Source organism: Phyllostomus discolor, chromosome 8 (assembly GCF_004126475.2).
Source record: "Phyllostomus discolor isolate MPI-MPIP mPhyDis1 chromosome 8, mPhyDis1.pri.v3, whole genome shotgun sequence".
NCBI lineage: Eukaryota > Metazoa > Chordata > Mammalia > Chiroptera > Phyllostomidae > Phyllostomus > Phyllostomus discolor.
The window spans coordinates 78,176,656-78,190,112 of record NC_040910.2 but is presented as its reverse complement, the minus strand read 5'-3'; the positions used below and the strand labels follow the sequence as shown (position 1 = coordinate 78,190,112).

At 39.0% G+C, this 13,457-nt stretch overlaps 1 protein-coding gene across 1 annotated transcript in view; it reads left to right on the top strand.

Annotated features, from left to right (window-relative positions):
* Positions 1 to 11,372: 11,372 nt before the first annotated feature.
* Positions 11,373 to 13,457, top strand: part of EFCAB5 (EF-hand calcium binding domain 5) — a 97,458-nt gene continuing 95,373 nt past the window's right edge. The window contains exon 1 of the mRNA XM_036034518.1: positions 11,373 to 11,418. Coding sequence (XP_035890411.1) covers positions 11,373 to 11,418 — 46 coding nt within the window. The remainder of the gene's footprint in view (positions 11,419 to 13,457) is intronic.

Genomic DNA, 13,457 nt, shown 5'->3' with positions numbered 1-13,457 from the left:
TATTTTTATATCTTATCATGTTACTAATTTGTGATGAAATCCCTCAGCTTTGTTTGGGAAAAACTTTATCTCTTCTTTATTTCTGAGAATAACTTTGGTTGAAAAAAATTTTTTTTCATCACCTTGAATGTAACACCCCACTCCTGCCATACAAAGTTTCTGCTGAGAAATCTGCTGATAGTCTTATGGGCTTCCCTTTTAAGTGACAAGCTTTTTTTATGTTGCTGTTTTCAAGATTCTTTGCCTTTAGTTTTTGACTGTTTTATTATAAGGTGTCTCACAGAATATCTCTTTTGGTTGAATTTCTTTACAGACCTATGAGGTTCAAGAACTTGGATGTTTAATCTCTTCAGATTTGAGAAGTTCTCAGATGTTATTTTTTAAATGTCCTGCCCCTTTCTCCCTCTCCTTAGACTGTCATAATGTATAGATTCTTTCTCTTATTGGTGTTCCATAAGTCCAAAGGCTTTCTTCATTCATCTTCATTTTTTAAAAATTTGTTTTCCTCTGACTGGTTAATTGAAATGATCTGTATTCAAGTTCACTGATTCTTTCTTCTGCTTGGTCTAGTCATTGTTGAAGTTATTGAATTCTCCATTTCAGTCATTGTATTCTTCAGCTCAAAAATTTCTCTTTGGGCTCTGGCTGGTGTGGCTCAGTGGATTGAGCACCAGCCTATGAACCAAAGGGTCACTGGTTCGATTCCCAGTCAGGGCACATGCCTGGGTTGCAGGCCAGGTCCCCATCGGGGGGTGTGTGAGAGGCAACCACACACGGATGTTTCTCTCCCTCTCTCTTTCCTTCCCTTCCATTCTTTCTAAAAAGAAATAAATAAAATCTTTAGAAAAAATTTTCTCTTTGGTTCTTTTTGTTTTCTATCTCTTTGTGGAATTTATTATTTCATTCTTATATTATTTTTCTTATTTCACTAAATTATTTATGTTTGTTCTCTGAGCATCTTCAGAACAATTATTTTTAATTCTTTGTCAGACATTTTGTGAATCTCACTTCTTTAGGGTGCATTACTAGAAGTTTACTATGTTCCTATGTAATATTATATTTCCCTGATTCTTTATGATTCCTGTAGTTTTTGTAGATGTCTGTGCATTTGAAGAAGCCATCACCTCTTCCAGATTTAATGTACTGGCTTTGGTAAGGAAAGACCTGCACCCATGGGTAGAGGCATGCTGGAACATAGTGGTACATGGGCCAAGTGTGAGGGCATGCAGTGATTCTGAATTTGGGGGCATAGCATCCAATCATCTGAGGTAAGCTGGGGTCCATGACATAAACAACTGTATGATCATTGGTAAGAGCAGCAGGCAGCTCACAATGACTGCAAGGGCTGTTGGGGTCTTTAATGATACCTCCAGTCCAGTGTCTCAGGACTATACTAGGCGGTGGTGGTGGCTAGAACCAGTAGTGTGTACATTTGCAGGAACTGGCTGCACAGGGGCTGGTTGCAGGCAGATGTGCAGTGGTGGTGATGACCAGGACCAGCATCAGAGGCAGAGGCCAACTTCAGGTGCACAAGTAGCTGCAGCAACTCTGGCTGTCATTGTATACTTGCATGACCATAGAGACTAGCCAAGGCATGTGCTTGGTAGTAGAGGCTAGTGATAGAAGTTGGGGCAGGCACCTTGCAGGTGCACAACTATAGGGTTAACTGAGGGGGGAAGAGCCATTCAAGCCAATGACAGGAGTTAAGGTCAAATCCAGGCCCAAAAGTAGCTGGGGGGGCGCTTGACTGTTGGAATATACTCATGGGGCTACCAGCAATTGATGTAGGAATATGCACAGCAGTAGAGACTTCTAATAGGAGTCAGGCTAATGGTGTGCAGGTGCACAGCTGCGGGACTCTCCTGCTACTTTCAGTAGTTATCAGTATCTTTCACTGGTTCTTCTGTCTTAGACTTACTCTTTTTTTTAAAGATTTTATTTATTTATTTTTAGAGAAAGGGGAAGGGAGGGAGAAATAGAGGGAGAGAAACATCAATGTGTGGTTGCCTCTTGTGTGCCTCCTACCAGGGACCTGGCCTACAACCCAGGCATGTGCCCTAACTGGGAACTGAACCAGCAACCCTTTGGTTCGCAGGCCAGCACTCAATCCACTGAGCCACACCAGTCAGGGCTCAGCCTTACTTTTAAGTGTTCATCAACATGGGTGTACCTTCAGCCTTCTTATTTTTTCTCCTAGTTATTCATATTGGGTAAGTTCCATTAGCATCCTCCTACAAAGACATCTTTCTATTAATATCCAAGAGGTCAAGACTTATAAGAAATCCAAGTAAATGACACATCTTTTGTTAGTCTGAATAATCAGAATTATGTATGATTTCTTTTCAATACTGAGAAACTCCTTCCTCAAGCATAATTGGCTACTCTTTCTTATATGATTGACAGTCTTGCCAACCAAGGTGCCAAATGCTACAATTCACTAATTTAAAAATCTAATGAGAGTGTGTGTGGAGAGTCTTAACTAGATTCACAAAGGTTAGTTCTCAGCCAACAACCTAAGTAGAATGACTCTATAATCTCATGGGTGGGAATATGAAGTGTGCAGAATGCAAATTAATTAGTTCTGTTCAGACTATACAATGCTTCCATCATATTCCAGTGGACTTGATTCTGCATAAGTTTCTGCAAAAATGCATCATATTTCAGTGGCATTCAGATTCTTATTGGAAACTTCTATAAGGCTATCAAGCAGGTAGCTTGTAAATGTAATACCTCCAAACTCAAACTTGTATCTTCTTCAATCCTGTTATTTTTTCATTTCCTTATTTTACTAAATGACATCACCACCCATTCAGCTTTCTAAATATTAAAAACACACTCAGCCAGCCTGAACTAACCTCCTCTTGTGCTCCTTAGATCCAATTATGCCCCAGTCCTGATAATTGTAGTTGTTGGGTTTGTTTTTTTTTTTTTAGCTCCCTCAGAATAGATCCTGATTTAAGATGTTGAGTGTATGTTCATTTGGAAGGTGGTTCCAGAAAACAATGGTAAGGGAGTAAGGAAGTAATACAGGAAGTGAAGCAAGTCTGTAATGTTAGGCAGGTATCAAATGCATAATTGGGCAGGTTTCACTGTGGGAAATTGAGGCTCAATCCTATTGAGAAACTCTGGGAGACAGTATAGAACATACCTTAGAAATGCTCCACCTGTAGGACCATATGCAACTTCCTATTCATCAGTGGCTGAGGGCTTCTCCTATCAGATATTAACTTCCAAGCTCCTCTGGCCTGTCTTACATTTGGACTGACAGAATTGCAGATGCTTACAATCAGAAACTTTTGCATGTACTGTAAAGGTGAAGATGAAGGGATATGGTTAGGGTACTGACAATGACTGGCAGTGCCCCTCACTATGCCGTGAGGGGCAGTAAGGCATTCACTTCAGGTGTAACATTTAAGGTGCAAAACTTACCTTTATTCTCTTTCCCCACCCGCAGTCCTTCACACTTTCAGTCTTTGCTGGTGGAATTAACATTTTAAAAACACCAATTTGATCATATCTGTACAGTGCTTAAAAAGCACAGATGAAGTCTAAATTCCATGATTTAGCATGAATAACTTTACAAATCAAAAATGTACATTTTGTAGAGACTAAGAAAGAAGTACCTACTAAGAAGGACTCCTGGTAGCTTAACTGGGCTTTCCAAAAAGAGCCTAGTAGCCATTTCTAAACAGTGGCCTCTCATGCAAACAGCACTTCAGGGAGAAGCCTGCACTAAGCTGCCTGCCTCCTGCACTGACCTAACTGTCTTCCTGCACTGTTTATGCCATCTAAGTCAGCCCTTATAGAGGATATTCTAGAATCCTGTTTCAACCTATAGAACTGAGGCTTCCCCATTCAATTGGAGCTGTGCAGCTATATCCCCATCAACATCTTCACCAATGATTCAGAGCAGCTCCACTGGGTCCTCATTTGCATGTGGACATGTAATAGGGTGCAGCCAAGACGGGGGCCCCAAATAGGGATTTGGAATGGGGTCCAGAACTCAAGGTGTTCAGGACATATAAGATGTCCTCCCCTCTCCCCCTACAGGTGTGAGTGCAGGGGAAGGGACACATTAAGCAGGGCCATTGAGAGCTGTTTTGCATAGCAACAGCTTTGCACCTAACCTCTGTTGTGGTCATTTAACATATCTATAACCTTTAACTGGTTACATAGATATGTTAAATAGCTGTGGCCAAGCACTGAGCCAGGCAAATAGAAGTAACTTCCCCACCGAGATGTAACTGGGGGGCAGGTCCCCCGAGTTGCAGTGCCTGAGTGGGAGCTTGGAGATTAGCTCCATGACATGGGGCCACGCCTGCCCAGACTCACGATGGCAACCCAGTAAAGCTGGAAGGATATGAGAATGCTGGCAAGTGTAGCTGGTTGTGGAGGAGTCGGAAATGGGGCTGCAGAGGAAGATTGGTGTGGGGATTTAAACCAAGATGTGGCAGCCATTGGAGGGAGAACCACGTAGCTCCCACGGCCATTATGCAGAGAGGACCACAGCCAGTGCAGAGGGAGAACCAGAAGGCTTAGCCAGAGTGACTCCCATGGCCACTGTGCAGAGAGGACCACAGCCAGTGCAAGGAGAGAGCCACTCGGTCTTTAGCAGAGTGGGGACTCCCACAGCCCTGTGAGAGAGAATCGCCATGCAGCTTTAGCAGAGAACACCACTCAGCTTTGGCAGAGTGGCGACCCCCCTCCTTGCAGCCATTGCGGAGAGAGAACCATGTGGCTATGGCAATAGAAAGGAGAGAACCACGCGGCTTTGCCAGAGTGAGGATCCCCTCAGCTTTAGTAGGGGGAACCACCACCAGGCTTTAGCAGAGATCCCAGTGACATACCTGATGGTACCAGGAACTGAGGGAGGCCTACCAGACGAGCACAGATTACTGGGAAGAATTGAGGGCTGCCTGAGCCATGGACTTCTATTTCTTTTCCTGAGACTGGGTAAAGGGGGGAAGGAAGGACTGTGTGTGTTTGTGGGTGTTTTAAGGGACTTGGGGATTTTGATGAAGACATTAAGTCACTACTTTAAATCTGTACAGCATTAAATAAACATTTCCTTTCCTTTTTATGAATCTCTGGCATTGAGAGATGTCTTTCCTATAAGGTGGTAGACATAACAAGCCTGGGGGGTTCTTTTCGGTAATAGTGTATTGGTCCCCCCTTGGCCCCTCTTTTCTGTAACAGGCAAACCAATCAGGCACCTTCTGTCTATATAAGTCATCTTCCCTCTGGCTCCTCTGGCTCTGGAAGCCCTTCCCTTTTCTTTTTGTTTTTTTTTAAGGATTTTATTTATTTATTTTTAGAGATAATGGAAGAGAAAGAGAGAGAGGGGGAGAGAAACATCAGTGTGCGGTTGCTTCTCTCATGCCCCTCACTGGGAACCTGCAGGCATGTGCCCTGACTGGGAATTGAATTGGCAACCCTTTGGTTTGCAGGCCAGTGCTCAATCCACTGAGCCACACCAGCCAGAGCAGGCCTTACCTCTCCACTGAAGACTGTCTCTGTCTGGAGCTGAAGCATGGAAGATGTTTTGCTGGAGCAGAGCAGAAACAAAGCAGACTGGTGCAGGAACAGAGCAAGAAAGAGCAGATGGAACTGACCAGAACAGAGCAGAGCTGCCTAGCCCAAGATGGGGCCTCACCCCAGGGCCACCTTGCCCCAGGGCCTCTTCACAGCCATTCCATTTCACAGCCGTGCTGCTTCATAATTGAACTATGACACTATTGAGCTGTTTTTCAGCCATGCTGTTTTCACAGCTGTGCTGTATCACAATTGAGCTGTTTTGCACTGAATAAAATTTCCTTCTTCACTGCACCCCAAATTAGGACTTTCTGTTGACATTCAATTGGTGCCAACGACCATTGTTTGACACTTTTTAGCCTCATTTTCTGCTACTTTCTTTTGTATAACTATGCTCTGCAACATGAATGCTTCAAACAGTCTTTCAACTTTCATATTCTCTTGTGTGTGTGTTGTTCTTCCTATCTCAAATAATCTTCCCCACTGCTTTATACAAAAAGTTCTTACTAGTCCCTTGAATCCAGCCTGAAAATCTACTTGTCTGTGAAAACTTCCCTGATTTCTCTGCGAAAATATATTATTTATTCCTCTGTGTTCCTTAACATTTTGCATGTACCTCTACTTTCGCACTTTGCAGATTGAGTTTCATCTGTTTATTCCTTTCCCCTCACTAAACTGGGAACTCTTCAAAGACAGGTCTTATTCATATGTGTCTACCTGCATATAGAAGGCACCTAATGAAGGTTTATTGAGTTTAATTTATCTGAGTGTGTCCAAACAAAACAGATTTTTAAAGAAATGGAAGGATGCTTCTTAGCAATTTCAGGAGACAGACACTATAAGCAAAGAAAGCAGTCTGTAAAAATGTACGATTGGGACCTATCATAGAAATCTGGTTTATAATTATTTCTGAACTGCTTCAAAAAGGCTTTGAGACAGCTATTTTTAAGTGCTGGAATCTGTTGTCTCCAAAGAATGTACTTTTGTTTTATTCAACTAGAACACGTGTTACGTTGATAAAAAGGTGAATACCCTAGCAAGGGTGTCCAACCTTTGGGCGTCTCTGGGCCACACAGAAGAGGAAGCATTGTCTTGGGCTGCACATTAAATACATTGTGACACATAATCATAAAAAAATCTCATAATGCTTTAAGTAAATTTACGACCTTACGATGACCACATTCATAGCCATCCTGGGCCACATGCAGCCCTCAGGCTGTGGGTTGGATCCTCCTGCTCTAGCACAGTATAAACATACCATTTCAGATGAAAGACTCCCTAGATTATAACCACCCTAGAGGCAGAGGCCATGGATAAAATTTATCTTTTATACAGCACCTAGTCTAAATATACACAAATTTTTAAATTTTTTAAAATCCTCACCCAGGGATTGGTTTTAGAGAGAGAGGAAGGGAGAAATAGAGAGAGAGAAAGAGAAACATGGACATGAGAAACATTAATCAGTTGCCTCCTACATGCGTCCCTACCAGGGATGGAACCATTAACCTAAGTATGTGCCCTAACTGGAAATCAAATCTGCAGCCTTTTGGTGTACGGATGACACTGCAACCATCTGAGCCACCAGGCCAGGGCCACACAAACTTTCAAATGAGTTTTGGCACAGAAGTGAATTTGATAATCTGTGGCAATCTATAGTCAATTTGCAATGAAGTGGGGACCTGGTAATTATCCATTTTAATTCCATAATATGAATAAACACACCAGATAAATCATATTTCTCCCAGAACATCGCTTCTAAAAAATGCTTTTTAGTGAAATTATTATTACAGTGTGTGTCAGCCTTTCTCACATGAATTAGGTAGTCATCAAAGTTTCACTTCACCTCACCTTGATTGTTATTTCAAAAATTATAAGGATGCTAATAATGTTTTTAAAAATTTAGTTGCATCACTGTTGCTATTTTTGAAATGATAATGGTGATGATTACTGGAGTGAATTTTCCTGTCTCCCTGAGCACTAGCCTAGTATTATTCTAGCTTCGGTCAGTAATAACAGTAAAAACAGTAGTACAGTTTGAAAAATTTAGCAGTTGAGAACTTATACCATTCAATAGAACTGTGGGATGTGGAGGGGGGTTGGGAGAGATATTTGATCTTTCAGAGTACTTTTTGTTGTTTATTAATATTTTCTTTTTCTTATTTTGTTATTAATAATGATCTGGTAATACTTTCCCCTGCCATTTGGTGATAGTTTTTAGTGATCCAGATGAGTGAGTCAACATCTCAAGAGGAACCCAAAGCAGCTCAGGTACCTGACTTAGACAGATTCCTAACCATTTAACCATGAGAGAGGATTTGAGATTCAACTTTCTTGGGAGAACTGAGATGAAATATCATATTTTATCATTTAATTATTTCTCTTTTTAGTTGAAGTATTCTGTATCAGGTTTTGACAAAAAAAATGCTGCAAACAGAAGGGATCAACTAAGAAGCTGTGGCCTGTTTCTAATCGGTTGACATTCATTACGTATTAATGAGCCCGTTACTGTTTGAATTTGTTAATACAAGTACTTGGTATGATGTTCACTCATTATGTGAAAATTTTTAACATAAAAAGCTTGATATGCTAGAGTATACGATGTTAGTTTATTTCCAGTTCCTTTTGGGTACCACTTACTAACACTGTTTCCATTTTAGGAAAATGAAAAAGACAAAGATGGAAAACAGGAAGCAACTGAAGTGAATGAGCCCAGTGAGGTAGAGTTTTCATGAAAAATATGGTGTTAATGCTGAAGAGTAAACTGGACAAATTAATTTTCTTATGAAAGAAGGAAAATATGTAGTATGCAAACAGATAAAATGGCAAATAAAAAAATTAAGCTGACTCATTTTAAGCTGTTGCAAGAACCTTCCATAGATAAATAATTTGTGAAGAACTATTATGAATTATATATATAAATAAAGATTGCTTTCTTTTTTTTTAAGTTTGGGAATTTTTAAAATTGATTTTAGAGAGAGACAGACAGACATCAATTTGTTGTTCCACTTATACATTCATTAGTTGCTTCTTATAGTTGGCACAGGGGTGTCTAAACTTTTGATGTCTCTGGGCCACACTGGAAGAATAGTTGTCTTGGGCCACACATTAACTGCACAAATACTAAGGAAAACTGATGAGCAAAGAAAAGGTTTTAAGTAAATTTACGATTTTGTGTTGGGCCGAATTCATATACATGCTGGGTCACGTGCAGCCCGCAGTACCAGTTGGACACCAGTTGGACACCCCTGCTCTACACCCCTAGTAGAGCATTGTCCCTACATGCCAAGGTTGCAGGTTGGCATATAGGAACAATGCTCTACCTAGGAGTGTTCAACCGGTAGCAAGGTTGCAGGTTGCAGTCTCTGGTCAGGGCACATACAAGATTGCTTTCTAAAATCAGAACTATTACCCTAAGTACAATAAACACCAGTTTTTAGGATTTCACTATCATTCTGAATATGTAACTTCCATGTTAATCATATAAGTAACTTTGTGTTTAAGTAAACACAAGGTATATGAGAAAGCATTTACAGAAATAGGGAGGCAACTAAAAATATCTATGTAGATTCACCATTAAGAAGATTAATGTAAGTCTTTAAAATATTCTATTATTCTTCTTTTAAAAGTACATTGTCATGAGTATAAAAAACTATTTTGCCACTATTTATTCATAAAACTAACCTTTAATTTCTTCAATTAAGATGAAATGTTTTTCTTTCCACCAAAGACATGAAAGGTGATTCCAAATAGTAAAAGTAACATTTTCAAAAGTCTGATTTCAGTATGCCGTGGTCTCAAATTATGTTTGTAGGAAGCATTATATAATTCAATACAAGATTAATGTACATCAAGTATTATATTATTAGCATATTACTTGTTAGCAATAGGAAGATGTAATGCCGCATTGAGCCAATACATTTTATCTTCTGAATGTAGTAAATAGGCTGTGATTACTGCATTGCTTCTAATATACAGCATTTAATGATAGCAAAATTAAATAAGAATGTTTGGTAACTCCTACAAGGCACTGATCTGCATTCTTTAATTGAGAGAGTTGATGCAACTTTGAGGAAAAGCAACTCATTTTGAAATTGCTGTTTCTTTTTCTTTTCAGAAGCCACAGAGTCAACCAGGCAGTTCTTCATTAGATACCAGCAACAATGCGGCAGAAGAAGCAACAAATGAAATCAAATCCCAAGGTAGAGAACTAGCCTTTCCCCTACACCAGCGACTTTCAGCCTTTGTGCTGCAGTATGCACACTGTTGTGCCGCAAGAATTTTTAAAACATGTGACACCTATTTAGTCAGGGGCACTGACCTCTTTTCCCTTAGATTGTCAAATTAAAAAAAGACAATAGCCAACACAACAATAGTCATCTGGTGTGAATGAATCAAAATAATATCCTTTTTTTTCAGATCAGAAAAAAATAATTTGTTTTTAGTGTGCTGAAGAATTTTAGTAATTAGTTTATGTGTGCTGTGAGATGAAAAATGTTGAAAATAGCTGCCCTACTCAATAGAATTTAAAACTATTATGTAGTTTTTATAAGCAATACATTCCTCAAGATTTTGCCCTTTAAAAATATAAGCCTAGGAGTATTTTAAGTACAATTTGGGAAATAGTTTAAAATATATTCTCTTTTCCTTCTATTAATACTTTTGAGGCAATTTTATGACTGAATTAAGATTGCTGATGGACACATACCAAACAACCCATTAATGCAAACATAAATTGAGGCACCCAAGTGATTAGGCCTGCATATTGTTTTCTGTTTCTTCTTTTTACCCCTGTACTTGACCACACACTTATACTGTTTGAATTCTAGCCCAGTTCTTAACCAAAATCCCACATAATCATGCAGATAGATTGAAAATTTATACAATCAAAAAGGCAACAAATTAGCGAGCAAGACATTCATCCCTTTCATTAATTCTTCGAATTTCATATACTTCATGAAATCCTATAAAACAGAAATTCTTTGTAATATTTACAATTTAACAATTTTAGTTATATTTTGGTTCATTGAAATTCTCTTCAATTGGTTTGCAAGTGTTGAGTGTTTAGTATGTGTTAGGCTGCAGTAGGCTGAATTACAATAATAATTATTGAAGCATTTTCTAAACTATGGATTGCTATGTAGACACTAGTTATAATTTTTAGGTGCTTGCTTTTCTCCAAGGTGTTTCTCTGTCTCTTTTTTTAAATCCTCACTTGAAGACATGCTTATTGATTTTAGAGAAAGGGGAAGAGAGGGACAGGAACTTTAGAGAGAAACATTGATATGAAAGAGAAACATGAACCATACTTGCCCCAACCAGGGACCTCTCATATGCACTCTAATCGGGGACTGAACCCACAACCTAGTCACGTGCCCTGACTTGGAATCAAACTGCAAACTTACAGTTTATGGATTGATGCTGCAACCAAGTGAGCCACAGTAGCCAGGGCCTCTGTCTTTTTAACCAATTAAAAGCAACAATTGATTATTTCTTCTTATTAATACAAATATTACTGTGTACACATTAAGAATCAAACTTTCCAACATTTATTCTGTTATTATTGTAAACTTAGTACAATTTTCACAGCATCACTAACTCTTAAAAAAGTTTCTTTGCAAGTCCCTTTTCCCCTGCCTTCCCCTTGCCCCATACCAATTTCTTGATTTCATTTCCTCCTCACTCCCATCCTCCACCACCACTACTCCATACATATACTTTGCCTTCTCCTTAATGAATTGGGTGAGGTTTATAAATGAACTTTTTCACTTTAAACATACCAAACAGAATTGTGATCTAGATAATTTGTTATAAACTTAATTAGGTGTTCACATTAATCAGTTATGGCCAAATTTGCACCTGTAAAAATTCACACGTGCATTCCCTCAAGTAATTCATTGCCTCTCCAGAAAACATCAATCAAAAGTTTTGGCTTTTTCCTGCCCTTGTACTTTCATTTTCTGCTAGTGCTTTTCCATGTATAGTACAGGGAAGCATGTTTTGTTTGCATAAGTCTGTTCATCCCAGAATATGATATATACTGAAAACACTTGAGTTCCTTGTTGTAATATTAAGTGCAATGTAATGTACTTAATTTATTCAGTGATCAGTCACAATTAATCCTAATATTCTGGCTCTCCCATTGTAAATGTGTGTGTGTGTGTGTACAAGTAAGAAGTGGGAAGAAGAACTGTTATTGCCATTTCAACATGTCAAAGGAAGTATCCTTTGTCCTTGTTTCATATTTCTCAAAATGATGTTGTCTTGCCAGGCAGCTTCCAGAATGTGCTCAAGTACATTTCTTTGCATAGAAAATATTGTGGTTAAATATACCATTTGAATTTCTCATTTCTTTACCCTAATTATTTTACTTTTTAGGCTATGAGCTTAACTTGCATTTTGAGAAATCTTTTTTTAAAACCATCAATTTGCTCCCCTCTGTTCACATTACACAGTCTAAGATTATCAAAGTTTTGTAGGAAAATGCCTTTTCCTATTGCTATTGAATTTAATTCTAGTAGTATTTAGTAGTGCTTCTTTTTCTTCACTTTCACAGTGGTCATTCTACATTATGTAGAAATGTTAAGAAATCCTAATAAGACCAAACCAGCTGAGTTTCAGACAGGACCTTTATGTAAAGAGAACACCATACATCTAGTTGAATAGCCCTGCTGGGTCAATTTTTACAGTTTAATCAGGACCCAGCCCACTAATGTTATAGGCCTTCTTATGAAGAAAGAGACTACTAAGGCTTATTATAATTATAATGTGGCCATGCCCAGCAGTGAGCCACGCACTAAGTACAGGAAATGATAAGTCACTTACAAGGCTGGACTTTTAAAATATGAATAAGGAATTCTTTTGTGTCCCTACCTATTTAGTTGAAAGCATTTATGCCCATAGTGCATAAATTAATACATCTTTGTATATTAGAAGGTGGATTAATATAAGGGTGAAGGTGTATATGTTGGGGAGAATTTGAAAGGCTTTTAATTCTTTTTTTTTTTTTTTTATTTTTATTTCTAGAGAGGGGAGGGAGGGAGGGAGGGAGAGAGAGAGAGAGAGAGAGAGAGAGAGAGAGAGAGAGAGAGAAACATCAATGTGCGGTTGCTGGGGGTTATGGCCTGCAACCCAGGAATGTACCCTGGCTGGGAATCGAACTTGGGACACTTTGGTTCCCAGCCCGCGCTCAATCCACTGAGCTACGCCAGCCAGGGCTTGGCTTTTAATTCTATGTAGAGTTTAGGAAGACAATCCTGACAAAGAATTTCAGTGCTTAGCATAGTGCTGGGCACAAAGCAAGACATCAATAATTTTTTTATTGAGTGAATGTATAAATGAATCAATCTATCTGCAGAAGGTTCAGGAATGTCCAAGAACACACTTGCTAAAAATCTCTAGTAACTGTTTGAAACTATATTCAATTGAGTCTCCAAATTAATTTGCCCTTGGGGCAGTGCTGTAATTTATTATGCTTGAATTCAGAGGTCAATCAATCAAAAGACAGTTGCAGAAATGTTTGTTCAGAATCCTGATTTATTGACGCTGCTATTGCTGCACCTCCTTTTTTTTTCCCTTGGCTTTATGGCCCTAAGAGAGAAGTGTTTGACTAGAGTTATAACTGCACACATCTACTTCTATTCTGCGTATCAGTGGGGACAAGGTAAATACTAAGATGATTGCTTAGGAACCCATAATAGCCAAGCACACTAGAGGAACACTAACAGGCTGCAATGAAGATAGAGAATGCCCTAGTTCATCTGGGAGTTTACTAATGAATGATGGCAGATGGGTAAATATTAATTTGTTATATATCTGTAACACTACTCTTAAAGCAGGAGAAGGAATATCTATTTGCCTTGGGTTATTCTGGAAAGGTTAGAAGCAAAAAAGTGCATTCGAAAAGGCAGACTTGAAAGAATTGCTCT